At 38.5% G+C, this 23,621-nt stretch overlaps 1 protein-coding gene across 3 annotated transcripts in view; it reads left to right on the top strand.

The window, feature by feature from the left end:
• Positions 1 to 23,621, top strand: part of LOC134537404 (uncharacterized) — a 103,166-nt gene that overhangs the window by 68,106 nt on the left and 11,439 nt on the right. For all 3 annotated transcript variants that reach the window (XM_063377795.1, XM_063377786.1, XM_063377804.1), the window contains exons 5-8: positions 241 to 425; positions 2,177 to 2,339; positions 18,707 to 18,973; positions 20,551 to 20,778. In XM_063377795.1, the coding sequence (XP_063233865.1) occupies positions 241 to 425; positions 2,177 to 2,339; positions 18,707 to 18,973; positions 20,551 to 20,778 (843 nt within the window). The remainder of the gene's footprint in view (positions 1 to 240; positions 426 to 2,176; positions 2,340 to 18,706; positions 18,974 to 20,550; positions 20,779 to 23,621) is intronic.

Below are 23,621 nucleotides of genomic sequence, written 5' to 3'. Positions count from 1 at the left end.
TGGCGATTCATTTTTAGACTATTGCGAAATGAATACGCCAATTTTTTTCTGGTATTTACTTAAACATTACTCCGTACACCAAATCACATTTTCCATTTAATTTGTATTGCCTTCTCCATTCTGCTCCCAGATTATTGCTCTCTCTCTCTCTCTCTCTCTCTCTCTGGGATTTAAACATGTGCACGATCTGCAAAATTCCATGCCTGATACAGGATGATCTGTGTGTTGTATTTGTTGCAGATACAAACCAGGGACGTGTGTAAGGGAAATCCCATCGTCATAGATGAAGACAATGAAAAATATGAAGTGCAGCATGATTATACAAGGAAAGTGAGCTTCGTGCTCAGCTCGAGTGGAACAACAGGCCTTCCCAAAGGCGTCATGCTTACACACGCCAATTTCGTAGCTGCTCTGGCTGCAAACAGGTATTCTTACCTTCACTGCAAACATGTGTTACTTCTACACTGGAGATGTAGAGATCGCCATTTCCAAACACTTCTGACCACTTGGGGATTAATTATAAGCCATGATTTTACAATTTTTATTTTTATTTTGACCATATAATGAATTATCCCTTTCTGATACTTGCGAGGTTTGATATTTCCAAACAATATACAATGTTATACAATAAATGCATATAACAGAAAAGGTTTGATGTTAAATGCGCAGCTTTAAGAAATTCAAAACAGACAAAATGTACTGATTTCTGTTACATTAAACTTTGCGCTTCTAAACGCATATTCCTCTGTAAATAATAATGCGTGGTCCAAGACAACTATCACCAAACACAACGCACCACACATTTATGGTACATATTATCATTTTACTAGAATCGTGCCAAGCATGCAGATTTACTTTTACATAGAACCAGATCTACTTGCAAACATTGCATGCATGATGCTTGATCAGTGTTCCTTGTACTTACTGTTGTAACTCTTGTTTATTTACAATAGTGCTGCATTGGAGAGAAAACGGTAGTTCTTGTTGTCTACTTGTCAGTTAATTCAAATTAATCATCTGGCACTTATTTATGCTTTTCCCGAAAACAGTTTTCGACAAGTGACCACATTTTTTAATTACAATGTACTTATTAGTTGTATTCAATTATAAACAGATAATTTACTGTTAAAGTTTCAAACAAAAAAACTGTGTCTAATGACTAATGACCATTTGATTAATGGAGGGAAATATTGTAGCAAACAATGTTTTCACTTTTGTTGTTTGCATAACTCCTTTAATTATCAATTGAGGAAAGTGGTGAATATGTTTGCATTCTGTTTCCTCATAAATAATCATGTGCCGAGAATCCTCAGCATTTTTCGGAACAAGATGAGCAGCAGATTGCTATAAATATCATTATGATTGTCATGCTGGACATGGGAATAGAACCCCGACTTCCTCTGCATATCCATACTCATCAAAGCTATCCGAGGGATAGGTGGATGAAAGGTATGAATAACATGTGGCGATAAACTTACAATTCTTCAAAAACGTGTGGAATTTTTCAATAAAATATGCAAATTGTTATTTGGGCGATAAGCTTTCGGCCGATGCACACAAAACTTCCATTGAGATGGCACACATGTTTGTACTAAATGGGATATAGTTGATAATCGCCTTTGAAATATGGATCTAAAGTGATACTAGGTATTCAATTAGCTGCTTCTTGAGTAAATAGGGGTCATCAGAGTTAGAATACCATATAAATTCTTACTGCTATGGTAAACAAGTTTAACTTTAGTCACAAAGGATGAAGCTCTAACTGTGGGTAGTAAGTAACAAGTGGTTAAAGAGAAATTCTTACAGCATGATTTGTTACGAATATTGAACAATTTACTCTCAGAAAAAATTAAATCAAAACCTGTCCAACAATCGTGATGGTTATTCTAGGTCTAACTTATTTGAAAACTTTCTCACCAATAAATGCGTTTTTGAATAAGCTAATAAACCTATAAATATCCATAAGATATATCCCATCATGGTTCAAGATGACATGCGTATCGCAAAATAAACACAAAAAGAAAGCCCACCTTCTGGCATCGACTTCATGCTGTGTTTGAGTCAGTTACGTGTTTCGCCTAGGATATCAACACCCACTAACAGTGTATGCAATCATAGGGACATCCAGAATGTTTCTATGACCACCACAGCTTGTATCTTTGTTTCCTGTGGGCAGCTCCAAGTTCGTATCCCGCAAGGACGTCGCGCTGGGACTCATGCCTTTCTGCCACGCATACGGCCTCTGCCTCATGCTCATGTACCTGTGTCGCGGGGCCCGCATGGTCGTCCTCGACCGGTTCAAGACCGATGTTGTGTCCGAGATCATACCACGCCACCAGGTATGCATCACTCAACAATTACAAGCACATATGATTATATGTAATAATTAAATTCACAACGACACATATGATAATACACAGTTTAAGCCAAATCGTTGTGACATGACTAGGACCTTCTTCTTGTAAGTCTTTCGCAGTTACCACCATTACATAAAATATTTTCCTTCAGTCTTTCTTTTACTTCATCTTAAAGTAAGAAATGATGCATTAATGGAGACCAAAATCCATAAGGGATAAGCAACACAACATTATAGTAGTAAAATTATTATTCGGAAATGACTTCATAGTCAATTAATGTTTCAGTTTAAGAAATAAAGAAATCAGTATCCCGATGCCACCGCTTGGCGATTCCATGACTGATAACTGGGTTTAATCTAGTGATGCGGAAGTAATTAACAATAATTTAACTATGAGCTTGGTCAAGGAGGGCGCCAGGTTAGGCGGGACATATAACCTCAGGGTTTGTGTGGGTCGCCGGCTCCATTGTGTCTCACTAAGCTTGGTGGCTTCACCTGTTGGTGAAGGCCCTACTAACTAACGACATCCTTGAGCGCTCCCTTCTCCGCATAGATGATTCATAAGTAGGTTGGGTGGCGAACTACTGAATAAAACATTTTGGCTGGCGTGGTTTTATTCACACGCGCCGATGGACAGGTACTAAGTCTGAGTCGGTATGCTACAAATTACACTGGAAACACTGTTCACACATGTAGCACTTCACGTTACTCGTCTACGCCCTCTGGCGGCCGACCCGCTATGGAAACTCCACGGCGCGGTCGCGCGGCGGAGGAGAAGTTGCGGCCAAGGTCGCCCATACCCGGGGGCAGGGGGGGGGGGCCGTGCCCCCCCCCCCCCTAGCTTTCAGGGAAGGAAAAAATATATAGTGTAGTCAGGTGTTTTACTTTAAATAAAATTATTTAAATTGGTATTATGTAGAAGTGGTTCAACACGAATCTATTATTTTATATCGTTTTTTACATGTCTACTTCATTTTTTATATTAGTTCAAGCATTAGTTCTGCTGCTGCGATATAAGGTGTTGTGTACAGGGAGAAAATGCGGGCAAGCTCAATGCCCGTGGCGAGTCATTCCCCTTCGTAATCCTGCCCAAGCTCACGTGATAACACAACACAACAGATTTAGACCAGTCAGAGTTAGACGACGCGACAATTGACATGTGCTTGCAGACGGCGAAATGTTTTGCTACTTTTTCGTCATAATAATGTGTATGTTCACAAATAACATCTCAAAACAGAAATTTTTCAATAGTCTTTAGATCTACAGTTTTATGCATCTGGTCTAGATTTAGTTTAGTGTATTCAGTCAGTATAAATAACTTAAGTGTAAATAAATCAGTGAAAAGTGTAAAGATAAAAACCATTGTTATTATGTAGTGCTTCTTAGTTTTCCTCATTCGTCACATCCGCTCAGAATATTCACAATAATTTTTAAGGTAAGCTTACACCATTAAAGTTACTCAAATAAGAATTATTGTTCAGAAAAGTCTACAACGTAAAATTTATGTTGGAATTTTGAACTTAGAGGAAAACTTTATTTTTTCCTTCAAAAGTGTTTAAAAGGATAAGGATTCCGCTACCTTCAGTAGACTCGGAAGCAATTCACACTGGAATCCCGATTTTACGTACGCTCACGGTCGCTTGGATTGCATTCGTAAAAACGTTATCTTCATAAAATTTTAAACACCCCACCCCCTGAAGATACATGTTATAATTTATTGAACGGAATATATATAATATTAAATAGTGAAAACAATGACTGCCGTCTGCCCTCTGCCCTCCCCTGCGTTCCCCTTATTTATTATTTTTTTAACATTCCATAACTTGCCTCATTGCACGAGTGATATAAAGTGACCTCACAGCGACTAACCACAGCTGCACCACGCATTGCATCATTTTAACTTTTGTGTGGTGACAGATACATCAATACTGACCTGCTAGAAAAATTTCAAAAGCAGAGAGAAAGCAATGACGAATTCAAAACCATTTTCGAGGCAGTAAAAGAAGACTGTAATGAGCTTGACATAGATATAAAAATCCCAATATTGGCTGGAAGGCAGACCCACATATGTAACGTGAATGTCCAGTGCTCATCACCTAAGACTATTTCAAAGTTGCAATTTACAATCCGTACATGGATTCTATAATTATGTCACTTACTACAAGATTTGAAAGAGATAAAGGCATACCTTTCAAAGGTGGAATTCTTCAACCACATTTGATGAAAAAGGAGACGAAAGAAGATTTCATGAGAGACATAAAAAGTTTGCAAAAGTTTTATCAAATCGACAACTTGGAAGCAGAAGCCAGAGTATGGTATGACGTCTGGACGAATACGGAATGTTTGGAAAAAACAAAGCTCCATGATATACTTTCAGAAACAATGTTTTACCCATCAGTAAGGAGACTGCTTATATTCTACCAAACCATACCCCCACTACTTGCACAATAGAGCGTTCTTTCAGCACACTGCGTAAAGTGAAGACGTGGCTGAGAAGTACTACTGGCGAGGACCGTCTGTCCAGCTTGTGCCTTCTAAGTGTCCACAGGAAAAGAGTGAAAAACCCTGGTTTCGAGGACAAAGTGCTTGACTTGTTCGGCAAGAAGAAAATAAATTTACAGTTTGCTTTTTCAGATAAATATTATAGTCAAATCCGTAATCAAACTTATGCATATTAATTTATCTTAAAATTTGCTTTTTATGTCAATACCAGTGAACAATTGTGTGATGTGTGCATTTTTAATTTGTTTTCTGTATTAAATTATGAAGGTAGAGAAGCATAAGATACTGAAATTTAAATTCTTATACTTTATTCATACTTAACAATTCTGTTAACTTAAATTAGGTTAATCCTCTATGATTGTGTTTAGACACTGATATGAAATTCCTCTTTTTTATCTTTGCTTGTTTCATAAAATGTTCATATTTTATAAATAACCCATTGAAATTCATGTGTTAAACAATAAATTTAATTATTATAAGAAGATGAACTTGTAAGAAAGTTAATGATTGGCTAGCATATCCAGCGAATAGCGATAGCTAGGACATTCAGCTTATGTGTTGTGTTTTGACATCTGAAAGTCGTTTAAATAGCAAAGGAAAAGTACATTCTTTAGAACAAAGGAGTATTCGTTCTACCACGGTTTTGAAGAGACATCGTTATTACCTACTTTTGATTATCCACGAGATATCAATTTTGCACGATTTTATTATAGTTTCAACTGACATTCAAGTTTTTACTAATAAAGCTATGTGGCAGAAGTAGTATTAATGAATTAGATTATTGTGACATCAAATTTGAATCATCGTAGGCGATAAACTGCAACCACGATAGGGTTACTTCACGATCTATTGCTTGCTTTGAAACGAACTATCAAATTTTCACGACGGAAACGAATGAAACCAGTCAACTAAGTTTACAGCCTGCAAGACTGATTCCTGACGCTGTTCAACGTGCTGTAATGCCAGCGATCAACATTTTTGGCTGAAGAGAATCGAGCTGAGGAGAATAATTTCTGCAAGTTCATATCAAAACCGCTCCAGCCGGAAGGAAGGAAGGCCAACGATTGACCGGCAGTGGCGATATAGAAGCAGTTGAGGGCGCTGTGTTTCACACAGAACTTCGAAGTCGACCATTGGTGCGTACCGAACAAGACCTTTCCCACTGCGAGGAAGGAAGCAGCGGCAGTGAGCAGCCATATTTCCCGGACCACGCACAGCTCTGTTTCAGAGCCAGGGGTCATCTGTGTCGTCATACTTTCGCATGTACTGACGGAGGTTGGTTGCCGTCGTATTGAATATCATTTGAACAATTTTCGGGAGTCCCTTGAACTATCGATTATCAAGTACCTAAATCAATTTATTTTCATATAATCTGAGATCACACTAATTTTCCAGAAGTTCATCTTCAATTTAATTTTATTGTGAATAATTTTTGGTATGAGCTAAATTTTAATTTGTTCTAACTATAATGTTGATTTTGTGTCTGATCAGATGGAATTAGAAGTTGCTGTTTGATTAATAACTTAACTTTGCAATTTACTTTTGAGAATTTACCTTGTCCCTTAAGTGTAGTTCATATCCAGTGGTCCAATTTGCTGACACCATTGAGCAAAAATAGCCGTAAGCACTGTTTAAAGGCACTCATTGATAACATGATCTGAGTTGATAATATTAAATTGAGTTTGTAGTTACATGATTTGAAACAATTCCTTTTTTAGTAACTTATATCTTATTTGAATATTGTAAACAGATTTCACATTTGTAATTTGAAGCTTTACTATCACTAAATAAACTTATAGTCCTCGACTACTGAATCCATCTGTGCTAATTCTAAATGATAAGCAATTATGATTCATATCGAAACATACTAATATTCATTTAACTGTGAACGAGGGAATATTTTGTGTGATACAATATCGCCGTGGTAAAGGTAAACAACAGTTGAAAAAAAAATTGACTATAATTATAAGCATAGTTCAGGCGTTACATTTAAAAACAACTATTTTCTTACTGTGATAACATATTTAAATCGTTTCTCTCCCAAAGTTAAATCTTTTGACCAACACGTTTAATCTTTATAATTATTTTAATTTAATTTGTACGCGACATTTATTTAGGGGTAAAGAGAGCAATGAGTTGAAGGACTGTATTCTTGATATTCGTGTTCCCGAGACGCTGCAAAAATATAAGGACTGTATTCCTGCATTTGTGTTGCTGAAAATTCACTTGTTACAATAAAATAGTTATTATTTAATTAATAAAGTAGCCAATAAAGTTGTTTTTATGGCGAATGAGTACTGTGGTCTAGTATTTTAGTAACAGGACAAAATTTTTTAACAGGGTCAGAACTGGAACTATTTTATGGCTAGTAACAGGCCGCAGTTAGTCTTCCAAAATATTAAAAATACTTCATACCCCTAAGTCTGCCCCCCCCCCCCCCCCTACAAATTATCATATGGGCGCCCTTGGTTGCGGCGGGAGGGTCACGCCCTGAACCGCAAATTGGTCCAGGTATTCCTGGTGAATTAAGTACCGATGTTTTCGGTTGATTAATAAGATTTACCGGCACGGAGAACTCATTGAGGTAAGCGTTGCAGCTTCCACACGTGACGGTCATGTCCGCCTTGTACCGCGAGCTCCTGAAGACCGCTGCCCGATGGGAGCGGCGGGAGAGGGGAGCGCCACATCCATAAATAATTCATAAAGGTTTTACGTAAAACATAACCTCTTAACATCTTACAATTTACTTAGTTAAATTACCCACGTGGGAAACGACTGACAGAAGGTCTAAATATGTACGTATTATCTATCAAACCAGAGACTGTTCTTCGCTTGTGGGCTACCCCGTTACCTGGAGCCAGATTATTTATATTATTAAGTAGGTACACTCGGTGAGTACTACGTATTAAATCTTGCCTGGGGCCACAAAAAAATATTAAGGCTTTCTTAAAACAAGGTACCTACTCTTAAGTGTTCACATGCATACTTAACGATGCACTTCATTTTGGGGTTATTATGACTTTACATAAATTCTTACATAAATTAATTACAGTGGTACTCGTACAGGTGCTTAAAACACGGCACATAGCACTTACTTAGTTGCGGACACAATCACTAACTTGACTCGTGCGGACGTGATGCAAGGGTGCGTTCTGCTAGCGGGGATGGTACTGGCGGGTTGGAGACCGGGCTTTACTATCATAGCAGGTAGGCTACCTACGACGTCAAAGAAAGGCATTTTATTTTACGTTTAACGATTTCACACCTATGTCTTTTATGTAGCACTCAACATGTCTATTACAAACATTATTTCAATCACATTCGTTGCTTTGTACCTATGTCTTGTATTTATAATGGACTCATTTAAAGTATAATCCTTAGCACAAACTCTATTAGTATCCAGCTTAACTTTTAAATTATCTGTCACTTATCTCAAACATAAGAATTCACTATTATAAGAGTATTCTACATTCATTTAAACACATTGAATTAAAAAAATCATTAGATACAGCAATTATGAATGAGAACTCTTATTAATCAAAGCAGCTATCTTCCAGGTTGAAATATAATTGTTAGCCATAGTAGATTTAGTTGAAGTTAAACATTGAGAACATTAGCAAAATATTATATTAAATGAATGAAAATAAATTATTCTACAACAACTCAAATATATTAAATGGGATACTTTCCAAACTAGATGCTAATATTAAACACAGGCCATTTTAACACTTTAAATAATCTAAAATAATCTAAAACCATACCATTATAATAGTGTTACAAATTATTAAAACATAAAGTAATAATCATCGTGGGGAAAAAACTACTGGGTTCGTAAATGAATAACTCAATTAAAAATTTTACTACACATTTTTATTGATTGCCAATATTTACATCACTAACAAATAATCTTCTAAAAATGCCTAATAATCAATTACACTTAAAAATGTTTATTCCCCAGTCACTCGGTTTTTACAAGCCGCACACCTCGCTGGGCCGCACCTCTGGCGCAACTCTCGCCGCAGCACCCCTCGTGGACCTCCATCGCGGGACTCCGTCACCGTCGCACTTCCCTTCGCCGAGGCTCCGTTCGACGCTTCGCTCGGAACTTCGCTCGGTACTCTCGCCGCACCCGCGGCACTCTCGCCACCCAACTATCGCCGAGAAACTCGCTCGCTGAGGATCTCCTCGCCCAGGAACTCCACCGCACCCGTGGCACTATCGCACAGACTATCGCCCAGGCTCCGCCGTACCCGCGGCACTCTCGCCACACAACTATCGCCGAGAAACTCGCTCGCCGAGGATCTCCTCGCCCAGGAACTCCACCGCACCCGCGGCACTATCGCACAGACTATCGCCCAGGCTCCGCCGTACCCGCTGCACTATCGCCAAAACACTCTCGCCCCGGACAAACTCTCTCGCCGAGGAACTCCGCTGCACATGAAACACCATCGCGCAGACACTCTCACCCGGAACTCTCGCCCCGGAACTCCGCCGCACCCACGGCACTATCGCCGCAGGAAAACTGTCGGAGGCCGGCGTCCTGGGCTTATATATGCCCAGGCGCCACTTCTAGAATTCACGAGCGTGGCTGGGGACAGTAACGAAATTCCGAGCCGACCCGACGCCAGAATTATCGAGACAGGCGTCGGCAGCTCGCGCGACGGCCCGAGGAACTCCACAGCTGCAAGGTGTCAGGCTAAAGGTACTATTTCGCTGGAACTGCCGACCGCGGCGGTTGGCAGCAGCGGTCGACAGTTGCGACTTATTTCCCTGTTGTCTGGTGAGAGTCATTTCGCAGAAACGGTTGCGCCGCTCGCGGCTGTGACGTCACGTCGGCTGGCCGTCAACTGCCGAGACTCGACTGACTGCTCGAGGAGCAGTCTGTCCGGTCAACCGCCGCGGTGAGGAGGCTTTTGCGCGTGCCTATTCGTGATTATAAAGTGTTGTCTTGTCGATTCAGCATGCCGAAAGGGACGTAAAGCTTTCTCCTGTGGCCAAGTATCTGTCACAAGACAAAAAAGTAAAATCACAATGTTTGTTGAAGCAGCATACTAATTAACTAAAGTTTATTATGTAAACAAACAATTATTATGTTTAGTAAACATTTACAGTGAAATGGCCTTTATTTTATCAACTATCATAAATGTTATCTATTTAATTTTAATGTAAAGAAACCTTATCTACAGAGAACACTAAAGGACTTAAAATATTGCAGTTGAAATTCATTATATATTATTGAATGTTTTCGTTTGCTTAATCTATATTTTGTACGTTAAAACAAACATACTGGAGCCCAATAGTCTAACCTGAAAAATGTAAGTAATTTTGTACACGTGACAATTATTGTAATAAAAATGTTTGAGTTTTCTGTACTGGTTTCAGTGTGGTGTGTGTTAATTTTGTGTACCCGAAAATGATTATTGTGTGTTTATAAAAAGGGTTTTTGTTTCAGCTGAAATGTGTAAAAAACGGTGGAAGGATATACGAGACAACTTCTTCAAAATATTAAGGAAGAACAAATCATCAACAGGCTCTGCAGCACCGGCCTCGGTTAACAAGTGGGCACTATTTGGCAGACTGGCATTTCTAAACAGTGTACGCCGGGAGAGAGAGAGACCTTCTGCAACATTTCGCCTCAGGAATGTACAAATGTCGGTGACACATCAGATAACGACGGTGACAGTTCTTCGTTTGGAGCAACCTCGGACGTAATCGAAGACGCTACACATGAATCTAGCAGCCAGAATACACTTACTCCTGCAAGTGATAAATCCAGTCTCCAGTCCACACACATGGGTAGATCGGCGTCATCTAAAAGATCTCGCATGCAGGGGATTGATGAAATGAACAAGAGGCGTTTAGCATTACTTGAACACATAGCTACTCAAAAAAAAATATGATGACTTTGATTGCTTCATGAAAAGTATTGCTTTGTCAGTGAAAAAACTACCAAGACATCTCATTTCCCAGGCGAAAATTGACATTTTAAGTACTGTTACACGACTCGAAGCGCAGGCTAGTTACGAGACAAGTGAAATGCCATCTGCGACAATGTCCACTCTTCCCTACCTTACCTCAGCTCCAAGCTCATCTGCGACATATGTGACCGCACATCTTCCTCAGAATGCTAATACATGCAACGATAATGCAACTACTGTATTTGCTAACGTCCTTCAAGATAGTTTTCGATAACGTATCGATTATAATGTTTCATATACGCATGCATTGTTGAAGTGGCAAAACGTTTGTATGTATGTAAGTTATTATTTTTCATTGTCAGTTTTTAGATTCAAACTAAAACATTTTGTGTCACTGGCATATATTTTCAACCAAATCACATGCTCTACCTAATAAATGTACGTACCTCAATGTAATTGCTAATTTTTCCTTTGCACTAATCGGCGCTTGCATTGCATTAGTAGGTCTTCTTAACAATTCGTCACCAACTAAACTAAGAACAAAATCAAACTGTTTTGTATTAAGTCTAAAGAAATTTCTGAACTTTTCTTCGTCATTAACGAAATGGGTTTGTATCATTGTTATAAAATGTCCCTCACTTTTCCTACATTTGTACAGTTCATTTGTTTCTCTTCTCACCAACAGGCTCATTAATTCAGCTTCTTCCTCTTCCTCCTCAATCATAAACGCTGCAAACATCTCTGTATCCATGTCTAGATTGGCATTCGTACTACTAACACACACTGGCAGTAGCGGTGGGCAGTTTCAGCGAAATGCCCCAGCAGTAACTGCCGACCGCGGCGGTTCGCAATTACTGCCGACCGTCGCGGTCGGCAGTTCCAGCGAAATAGTACCTTAACGGCGCTGAGGCAGAGAGCCGAGCGGGGAGCGACGACCCTTGTAATCCACCAGGCGCGCGCGGCATGTCTCACGTTGCGGCGGCCACTTGACGTCAGTGGCCGTGCGGGGCCGCCAGCCAGCTCCGAACCCGCGCGCGCCGCGGCCCTGCTTACGTTCGTAACAATAGTATTAATCAGCACGATAGACATTTTCATTCCAAAATGTTTCTCTGATTGGGCGATGAGGATCATACTGAATTTCGTTGCACCAAGAAGTACCCTGGAAACTGTAGACATTTCTGGGTGCCTTCGAAGCTCTCAACAAGTCGTCATCACGAAACTGGAACTCTATGATGTCATCAGCATTCTTAGAGAATATCGAGACTATTATTCACGAAGTTCCACAGCAAAGCATCCATAATAGTTATACATAATGTATTAATTTTTATTGTGGCATAAGTTCCCCTACTGACACGGACTTTAAATTATTTTACCAATTTTATCTAATTTGGTTTATAAGTAATTTAGTTTATTTATTTTCTTTTGGTAAAATTTTTCTACTTACTGTAAATTTTGGTGGAGCTGATGAAGTTGGCAACGAATTTAAAATATGCTGGAAAGGACTAAATCTTGGGAGATTTAAAGTTGTTATTTTTTAATTCTTAGTCTTTAATTTTATTAGTGTTAATATTTTAAGTAAATTTATTTAGAAGTGTGGGTTTGGAAGCTTTAATATTCTTAATTTTACATGAGTGTGCGAAAAACAGTAGAGACACATGCCACTAGCACACCATTGGAGAATGAGTGAGCCGGGGAAGTGTGTGTGTGTGTGATGTGTGAGTCAGCTGAGCGACTTTGGTGCGGACACTCACAGAATGGGAACTTGTCAACATGGGCTGCTAAAATGTTTGGCGAGTGCATCGGAATACTGATGAGTGATTTTGCAGGCATTAACTATGTCTTTTATAAGTTAGCTGTGTGAAATTCATCGCAAGTGCTTCAATGTATTTCAACCTATTTCATACGTCATGTGAAGTTATCGCGTTGATCAACGAAAACATGAGGCCAGAAATATGTAGGGAATACACTTTTGTTAAGGTTCCGACTAGAATCTGTTAATGAACCTGGAGAATGGGCCGTTGAAGTGTAAAATGTAAAGTATGCGCAGGACGAATGTTATAAGGCACCTACGGTGGATAGTAACAGGATTTACGAATGCAGTAAGGAGAGACACTTTATGGTCGATTGTCACGATAGGAGTAAAACTGTGTGTGCGAGTTTTGTGGGGAAAAAAGGGGTAATCTACATCAATTTTGTTTTAAGCCAAAAAAATCTGAATGTAAAAAAGGAAGGAATACATGACATTAAGGAAAATAATTAGGTATGAGTAGAGGAAAAGGTGTAAATATGGGCACCATATTTATTTATTGTCTTAAAGTTAATTTATTTTAAAAATATTCTAGATTATTGACTTTCATTAACTACTATTACATATTTACTACATTATAGGTGGCAAAACTATTATTAATATCTATTATTTCAATTCCAAAACAAAGATATACAGAAAGCTTTAAAAAAGGCCTCTGGAAAAATGGGGTGTAAATATGGGCCCTCTCCAAAAAAAATATTTTAAACCTTTTTTAAAATGGATAAATAATTCAAAATGTTACACAGAACATCACACCAAAAATTATTTACAGAAATCGCAAACATAAATGTCTCTTTCAGCCCCGGCACAATCTAAGTGTGCCCACATCTGGCACATAACACATCTAACCCACACTTCTCCACGAGTGTCTTCAGAGAACTTCATATCGCAAAAGATGCAAGTTGCATCGCTCGAGTCTGGTGTATCCCCATCATTTATATTCAATTCATCGCTGCCGACAAGAGGAGGGTCGCTAGAGTCTGATGAGTCCGACGATGAAATGTAGCTTTTCGTGGGTTGAATTTTCTTTTTCTGAAGGACTTTGTCTTTCTGCCCCTACCTCCTGGCTGGTCTCTTGCCCCGGGAAAACTCAACGACCTCTTCTTGTGAGCACTTTCGTCAAGCGATTTGGTCAACTGCATCTTGTATGGTGATCCAGTGATGAGGGTGGCCCTTGCTGCTTTGCGCCCCCGAGTGGTGGTTCTCCTCTTAATGTTGGGGACAGGAGATATGTCAAATGGCGAAACTGCATTTGAAGTTCCTGTGGAACATTTTGGTATTTCAAGAGCCTCATCAACTGGCATAGAAGGAGCCTGATGTGCTTTTATATCAGGATAACTTGAAGGAGAGGCAGATGATGTTGATGGTGAACAGAAGGCATGTTGAGGAGCACATGATTCAGAAACATTATTTGCCACTATGGAGCAAATTTTCCTGCTACCAACTCAGCAGCTATAAAGTCAGCGTCATTGAAGATATAGCGATTCAAAGGATATATTTCATTTACTCTGAACCCATTTATTGCTACCTATCTCAGCCGTTTGGGCACGAACATAGGCTTTGCCAAAAACCTCCATAACATCATATTGTGTGAGAGGACGCCCATTCTGTTGCAACCATACTCACTGCCTCGCTGTAGTACAACTTCAGAGGCCCCATAAAAGTTTTATCTAGGGGCTGTAATTTTTGGGTTGAATGAGGAGGAAGCGAGATGATTGTCACATGGTTCTGCCTTGCCAAGTCAATTACATCTGGATTACGAACATGGCTATAATGACCATCCAAGATGAGTAAAACAGGACTTTGTTCAGTAGGGCATGTTTTCTCAATGAAGTGAGTGAACCATTCTGTGAACAAATTGTTTTGAACCCATCCAGAAGGATGGGCTCTACCAACTGCACCATCGGGACAGCCTCTCATCAGAGCATGGGTCATATTTGTTCTAGGGAGAATTATCATTGGTGGGACATAATGACCCGAAACACTCATGCTTGCGATAATTGTAATTGTAGCCCCTCTTTCTGCGGATGTTAGAGCTGCAATTTGTTTCTTTCCTTTCATCCCTATCACATTAGAAATTCTGCTCTGGACAATGGACAGTCCCGTCTCATCCACGTTACACTCGATCTGCTGGGAATGAGTGTTTGTTAAAAGTATCTGCCAAGAGATCAAAGAAAGCAGCTACATTCTCTTTATTGAAACCCAAAGCTCGAGCATAGGATGTTCCACAGGGTTTGCGAATTGATAGCTGATCCTTGTGTCTCTCAAGAAAAAGGTCAGCCCATGCTCGTCCGTCCTCTCCATTTTTGAAAGGGGTTGTCAAGCCATTTCTCTGGGCAAGTAAATATGCCATTATTCTCAGGTCTGTCACAGTGCACCCAAAATTTTTTTCCTCCATCACAAGGAGGTAAGAAACTAACTGTTTTTCGAGCTCTGCATTTAAAAATGGTTTCCTTCCAAGCCTTGATTCTTGAACCACTTGCTCGGGGCTTTTATCAAGTTTAAGAAATCTCTGCAGAGTACTACGTGGTACTCCGAATCTTCTTGCGGCACCTTTCACAGAAACCTCCTTAGCTTTTACAGCTGTGATAGCAAGTACCATCTGAGATTTATCCCACTGATTTCTCTTGTTCTTGCATTCATAATGCTCCTTAGTCATTGGCATTCTGCAACAACCAGAAAATAATTACTAGCATATTTCAATGTGGAAAAACTGCTACAATGCCCTCACATTGATTTTTTTTTAGCTTATACTAAGTGAATAAAATAATGTAGGTATATAATGTTATATGCTGCACATTACTCAATATATTATAAAATAAAACTTACTTATGCTTTGAGGTAGGAGAACTTTAAATGTCCTTATAATTGTTTAAGATAAAATTTAAGAGAAAACATGGTGTAAATATGGGCCCCTTTTAAATGGAGGCCCGTATTTACACCAGTGAAGGGTGCCCATATTTACACAATCATCACCAGAGAAAGATGGCCTGTACCACACATAACCTAAAAGAATGCTTGACTATATGGGTGCTTCTAAAGGTAGCTTAGGATCTCTGGTTACCGAATACCACTGTGAAATTATTTTAAAATAACACAAAGTACATGAAAATAAAACGATTTCACATACCTGCCAAAGGTTTGCAGGCCAAAACAAACACCAATTCATACATTAACTGAAACTGTTTCCACACTTCTTGAAAGAAAGATTCCAACTGATTGCTGCTATCATATAGCAACAATGGCCACTGTTTACATTACTGGCCGCCAGTCTGCAGCACCTCCCATATCCTCTTCTTGAGGGGTGTCCATATTTACACCTGTGCCCGTTTTTACACCTTTTCCTCTAGTATATAAAAGGGGCTTTTGAGTCATAGGTTCTGGGTGAGGATTGAGTCAATGACCAATGGCCATCTTGGATTGTGGTATGGTGGCCATCTTAGATTACCTTGAACTTGACCCTGGCGGGCATTTTGGAACCGCCATTTTAAATTATGTGTTGACCTCCATATTGTGTCCTAGAACATTCCTACATTTTTCCCCTGCCATTAGGGGTTCTAAAATTTTCTACCATTTTGTTTTGTGGAAATTTCCATCATTTTGTTTTCTATAAATTTCTGCCTATTTGGATTCTAGGAATTTCTGCCATTTTAAAATATATGTCCACCAATTTTCATTATGACATCACTGTTACAATTTCCATTATGGCCACCATCTTAATCATCTATAGTTTTCATCAGAAGAAATTGGAAAATATTATAAAAAATATTTAATTACAATTTTGAGAAAATTTTAATAAAAATCACTCTTACATCATGTAGCTTGGAGTCCTCGGTTTGAATTCAATGAGGATTAAAAAAAATGCTATGTATCCTTCCACTGAGGCCACCAGCAGACTGACCCCACCACCAATATCAAGGAATATATTACATCAGCCAGTATGATGTCATGGCAGCCACATTGGATCCGCCATTTTCTTTTCGTCTGTTAAGAGTGCTCTGCCACCATATTTATTTAATTTTTACCTGCTAGAGTGCAGTGTTATTTATTACCTTGACATGCCATATATTTGGCCATATTGAAAAACCTGTAATATGGAAAAAAAAATCCCAAAATTAATTTTAAAAAATCACTCAATTTAATTATTACTTGATTCCTGGCTTTTGTTTGATATTTGGATGATGCAACAAATATAAGTTTGGGTTAAAAGTATTTTTAACTGCCATAAAATGATAGGTATTTATAAGAAATAAAACATCATAAAATATTTACAAATAAAAATTTACTTTGTAAATTCTACTCTACTACAAGCACGAAAGTGGGAAATTGCTAGCATTTCTCTATCCATACAGTCTTTTTAGAGTGCAGAGCAAGACCTTTACATGTCTTTAAAGGGCAGTTCCAAGTGACAGTTCATTACCACTTTTTTCACACAGCACAGAGTTCTCAGTTTCGTTAAAAGGGCAGTGATGTATTTCATGATGCCTAGCATGTTTTATGTTGAGCAAATGTCTTGCAGCACAATATACAGTTTGATTAGGATGAATGTTCAACCAGTCCGCCACAATATCTGATGTATCTTTTTAATCTTCCGTAGTTTACAAACTTGCTTCAACACCGATTGCACTGATATTTAATGCGTTTAGAACTGTTATTACAATTGTTTATTACGTAATCACGAATTATGAAGTTTTTGATGTTTTCACAGTACGTACAGTTGGCTAATGTAACACCATTAGTTGTTGCGTCTATTATCGATCTCACTGGCACTGTTGACAACCGTTGTCTTGTTGCTGAAGACACTGAACACATTAAAATTTCCGAGGTTGCTGGCAACACTGGAGAAACTCAACCATGGAAGTATCCAATGTCCGCTCTGCTGGAACAGTGGGTGTAACTTACTATTGATACAGTTTCCAGGTTACAGTTACAGGTTTTGCGTCGTCGTCATCGGAATCTCGTGAGCTGTCAGCAACGTTGCCATCGGGGCCTTCCATCCAGGTTGACACAAGAACAGGTAGTAGCATGACTTATGCACCAGACTAGTCAAAAAGATGATCAACAATGCACCACAGCCAGAGGATGACTGAGAGCCTCATCTTTCAGTCCTCACGTATATACTTGCAGCGACTATGATGAGACGTGTCAGAACAATGGCCCGTTGAATTTTTACAAACATATATTTTGCTTGCTTGCACTTATCTGACACAGTGCAGATTTCATAAGGTAGATTTAGACTATCAAGTCGTGACATTAGTTTACTACATTTGAGGCACTAAAACAGTATATTTGGTGTATTATTCCACAATCCGCCTCTTTCATGCCTGCAAGCATTTGAAGTATAGGTGAATGAAGTACCATAGTATTTGTAGTGGCGTGACAGAACCAAAATGTAAGTCCCCGCAGTGCCGGAGAATCTTACCTAGAGTAGCGGTGATGAGGGACTGGGGGGAGAGCAATGGCCACCGAGGTAGGTCGACTGCGCTTTGTCGCCAAGCTGAATAAACCGTTAGGATGTCCCCGAATCGTGCTATTAAAACAAAATATCTATCTAAAATTATAAAATCGTCATTTCAGATTAATTAACAAGTAATAATTGTGTTAATATTAGAGCACCCAATATTTGAAATAAGTATATTGGCATTCGGCAAGCCTGAGTCTGTTGTGGCAAAATTATAACTTAAAATACTAAACTTGAAGAGTCTTTAAAGCACCCTGAAACATCATGTGCCCTTGGTGATCAAAAGACAAAGTCTTAAAATATTACTTATTACTTATTAAGGGAATGAGGCATTGACTCAACATTCCATTCTGCGGTAGTTCGCAGCACTTGTGCGCTATTCAAACGTGGCACGCACGTCGCTAGTGAAACATTGAAATGTCAGTGGGGTTAGGAGGGGGTTTAGGGGTTGTGGCATATCGGGCTGGATGGGGTAAAACCCGGACGACGTCAACACATATATTTTTTTTTTTTGATGCTGCTATGTGGTGAAGATTCTGTGGAAATCAGTTATATATAGCGACGTAGATACATAAGTATCTGAATCCATCATAATGCTTTGTGACAAAATGGAAACCTAAACCTTCAACGATGGGTACCACAGCTAGAGTGATGTGCCGCAGATAAGCTGCCTGCACCTGGTGCCCTCGCTGCTGCCTGCGCTGCTGGGCCCCGGAGGGGCGGACACACTCTCCGTGACGCGAGTGTGGACGGGTGCCGGCCACGTGACCGGCGAGATGCAGCGGGCGGCAGTATGCAGACTGAGCAGTGGCGCGGCGCTGTACCACAGCTACGGCCTCACCGAGACCACCTTCACCGTGCTGACTGGCAAGTGCCGGCCCGACAAGCCCTCGTCCTCCGGCAAACTGTGCGCGGGCATGCAGTGCAAGGTCAGCCGTCAGCCACCCCTTTGGTCACGTGACCCAACCTTGTCAACAAGGTCTGTCACGTTGGTGCGTTTCATCGACTTACAAGTAGCTATTTTCAAACTACTATGTTAGTTCAACATCGTACGAGTGTTAAATACATTATGTTTAAAGAAAATATGTTAAGTATTATTAAAAACAAATATTCATAATTAAAATTTTTGCCTCTCCATTTGTGTCGTGGTAACTCACTAATAAGTTAGTTTCCTGGATTTTAGCCAGTAGGTAACACCTACAAGATTTGCTTCTTTAATCTAATTTTCAAAATATTTCATCAAAATCTGCAATTACCGATTAAAACTAAATTCAACGTAGCAGATGAAGCCAAGCATAATCGTGTGATGTATAACCATACCAAACGAGGATACACTCAGAACACTTTCAGGACATTGGGAAAGGAATCTGTTATTGTCTATTGTAATGAGCTATCCCAATATGTGATTTCAGAAAATGCATTAAGGAAATGTAGTTCAATGTCTCGTCAACATTAAGGTCATTAAGACGATGAGGGATGAAGTGATGTGAATTTAAAAGCAATAGAATATCTTGGAGGGGGAAATGCAAGCACCTTGATAAAACCCATCAGTGGGACCAGTGGGACCAGTCTGACCACTTAACCACCATAACCCCGATTTCAGGAAAAATGTTTAATAGGTAGATCCACATACGACAAAATACAACTGGCGGGACCAGGATTCGAATTTAGATCTGCCAGAATGCAAGTAAGGAATTTTAATATTGCATATAGTAAGTACGTACTTGCTGTTTCTCATCTGTACAGCAAATTTTGGCAAAACGTGTACAGAAAATTTTATGTAGCATTTTGCAACCATAGTATTAGTGCAGTGAATGTTCAACATTTCCTGAGTAGTGAATGAAAATATATACTACAGTAAAACCCTGATACGAAGTCTTTCAAGATAGGTAGGTACTAAGATTCCCTGGTGACTTATCAATAGGGAAAACTTTTAAAAGGGTAAAATTGTATGTTAACTATTAAGTGGGACTTATCTTAAATTAAATTACTACTTTAAATTAAATCATTTTAATAAAAGAACTTGTCCATATGCATACTTAACCATTGGTAAACAACTGCATTGTTTACATCTGCTAATTTTCAAATAGCTATTGTAAATAGTAAGTTAAAATTTACAATAAGAAAGAAAATTAGTATTATCAAATTCTCATCATTAGTGTACATCCTTGACTTGTATGAATATGACCTTGAAGAGACAAAAAATTATTTTGGGAACTTGTCAGGCCCAATGCAAATACATACTATACAAGCAATGAATTAACTTGTTAAATTATTATCTCCAAACATTTGACAAAAATTCTATGATTTTAGCACACATAAAAAACCAAACACATTAAGGCACAATTGGAATAGGGGACAGGATTTCCAATTAACAGTTAATAAAATTTAAAAAAAAAAACTATAGTGCATTAGGTAAGTTATTCATCTGCTCTAAATAGTTTAAATGAATTATTGCAAATAATCTAATACTTTTGCAATAATGTAGGTTTTTTTGTTGATCCAGGTTGTTGATACAGAAACTTTAAAACCTCTTGGCCCAAATGATTTTGGAGAACTATACTTCCGTGGCCCACTCCAAATGAAAGGCTATATGCAGAACCCAAAAGCAACTCAGGATGCAATAGACGCTGATGGCTGGCTCCACAGCGGGGACCTTGGCTATTATGATGAGGACGAATATTTCTACATCGTGGACAGGCTAAAAGATATCATCAAGTATCAAGGATATCAGGTAGGTACAGGAATAATGCCAGCAATCTGTCACCTGTGTTTAAAAAGATGACCAAATAAATAATTTAATTGATTATATACTTGATACTTCAGTAAGGCAATGAATCAATCTCTAATTTATGTTTGCTTTACAAAGGAAAAAAAGTTTAAGAGATTACATTCCTGTTTGATGCCTCTCTCTGTGTATGTATCCATTTGTTTTTGTCTTCTTATATTTAAAATAACTATAATTAAAGTAAATAATAATTTGAGTTTGGCAGTCTTGATAAAAATTCAAATAATTTAATTTAAATTATTCCTAATTTCTTACTTGACTAACCAAACAACACATATTACAATATCTACTTAGTACTTACCATGTTCAAAACTCAAAATAATTAATAAAAAATACCTTTAAAATAAAATAATAAGGTAATTGTAACACAGATGCAATGTGTAAAGCAGCAAGATATGAGATCACATTGAATGCAAATACATCCCAGTACATATATCGGCCTTCAAAATATTGTACTGTCCCGAATATGTCGGAACTTAATTCCAAAATAATTTTAAATAAATGGACTTTTGATGTACATGCATTTCAGAACTTGCAGAAAACAAGATGTACATATCTTAATAAAGCATATTTTATCATGTCTGTCAGAAAAATTTTACAACTGTAAAAAATTCTTTTTATTAATGTCACAATTGTAATCTACAAATTGATGAGTAGCCACTTGTAAAAACATTTGTGTATAAGTAAACTATGTTTGAAGATGTGTAATCATGTGATCAGTAGGTTCCCAAGGGGTACTGTTAGTGGAATTGTAAACAGGCCAACAAGGACTTCCAGACAGCCCGCCTGGGCCACTATACATACCTTACCCAAGGACTGTTCGATAGCTGGTCGATGGTGCTATAATACATATTTGTTTATAGTCTGGGTAGAGGACTGAGTCACTGACCCAGACACAGGCTCGACATGTCATTTATGACAAGAGGGGGGGGGGGGGGGGTGTCTGTTAACAAAGTCAGATTTCTACGTAGATCAGGGGAAACGGTTATGGTGGTTCACACTGTTGCAGTATATTAGATCATTTGTAAGCAAGCAAATTTTTATTTAGTTTTTTTAATTTACTATTTTTTTCCTTAACTTTGAACTGAAAAGAAATGGGCCCACTTGTATGTTAACTGACTAAGTATGTTCGGAAAAATACAGTAATTAAGCTTAAATGCAAAATATTGACAAGTGTAGGTATCTAGTCCTCAATAATGTATCAGATTATGGTGGTCTGTGGTATACATGTATTATTAATTATTATTCATTATCCAGGAGGATTATCTCCTGGAATACAGTACATGCACTTTATAAGATGAGTGGGTAAACAATAGTGGTAGGAGACACAGGAAAACTCAGAGAAAATCCATCAGTTCATGGGAATGTCAGACACACTTCCCATTCGAGGAGAAATAACTTGAATTCTAGCCCAGGTTGCTTTGGGATACAATACAAGAAATTCTGGCAATAAAAACAATGTTATGTAAAGAAAAAGAAAGTTAGGCACAATATGTAATTTCTATTTCCTGAAACATGCCATGGGCTAAGTATTATTTGCTTAAATGGTTTACTGTTAATACCTACTATGTTTATTTTAATAAATTTGGCCTATATAATCATAAAATTTCACCATATTTAAAATATCTTAAAACTTTAATTCATGAGTGTGGTAAAGTGATTAAATGTTTAGCCACTTAGGGCGCGGTTACACGGGAGTCTGAACTACTTCAGGTGAACATGTTCAGCTGTTGAGTGCGGTTACACACAGTCTGAACATGTTTCGTTCGAGGCCATTTCTCATTTAACTTAAACAGGTTGGCAAAGTAGTTCAGATCGACATATCTTCTACATTAGCCTCTGATTGGCTGTTTAGAATATAAACAGTCTTTTGCAGAAATTCAAGATGGAAAGTGTTTCTGGCACAAGTTCGAGTAATATTTTACCGAATGCAACAAAAAAAATTAACAGATCATATTTTATATATATATATATATATATATATATATATATATATATATATATATATATAAATTGATCCTAATTTTCTTAAAACTGAGATAGGTACTCTCGCTCAAAAAATAATAATAAATAAGTTTAAAAATTTTACTGTGCATGTTGTTTGAATTCCCGATTTGTAAAAAAAAAAATATTGAGCAATATAAAACACATTCCATTTGTGCTGATAATGCTGTATAAACAAGTGAGAAAATCACGCGTTTTCTGGATACAATTACAAAATAGAGATCAACAACACAGTCATTCGTTGACAGTAGACAATCGGTATTAGAGCTAAACACACTTTTCAGCAACTACAGTGTAACCGTACACTTTCGCGTTTGTAAACGTGTTTACTTAAACATGTTCACCTGAAGTAGTTCAGGGTCCCGTGTAACCGCGCCCTTAGGGATAGTAAGTAGTATGAGTATTGTTGTGTCCTTTCGTAAGTTGGCTGCAGTGCGACATGTTGTAAACAAAAGGGGATTATGGCGGGACGCGGCCACGACGGGCGCGGCAGGTCTTGTGTTGTGTGCGAACAACGAGGTGCAATATGAGTGCCATGAAGGCTGCGATGTGCGGCATTAGTGTCATCTACATAACACTGGCGACGAGGTCGGAATAACCACGCGTTTTCGGGTCGCATCGGGCACGTTGATAATCCGCGGCAGCATAACCTAGATGGCGTCGTGGAACTCGTTTGGTGAGTTTGTTCCGGGCCGGGATGCCTGGCAGACGTACGTGGAACGGGTGAAATACCTGTTTATAGCGAATAAGATTACGGACAAAGAGGAGCAGAGAGCCATATTTTT

This window comes from Bacillus rossius, chromosome 1, assembly GCF_032445375.1.
Source record: "Bacillus rossius redtenbacheri isolate Brsri chromosome 1, Brsri_v3, whole genome shotgun sequence".
NCBI classification, from domain to species: Eukaryota; Metazoa; Arthropoda; class Insecta; order Phasmatodea; family Bacillidae; genus Bacillus; species Bacillus rossius.
This window is presented reverse-complemented; position numbering and strand designations above follow the sequence as displayed.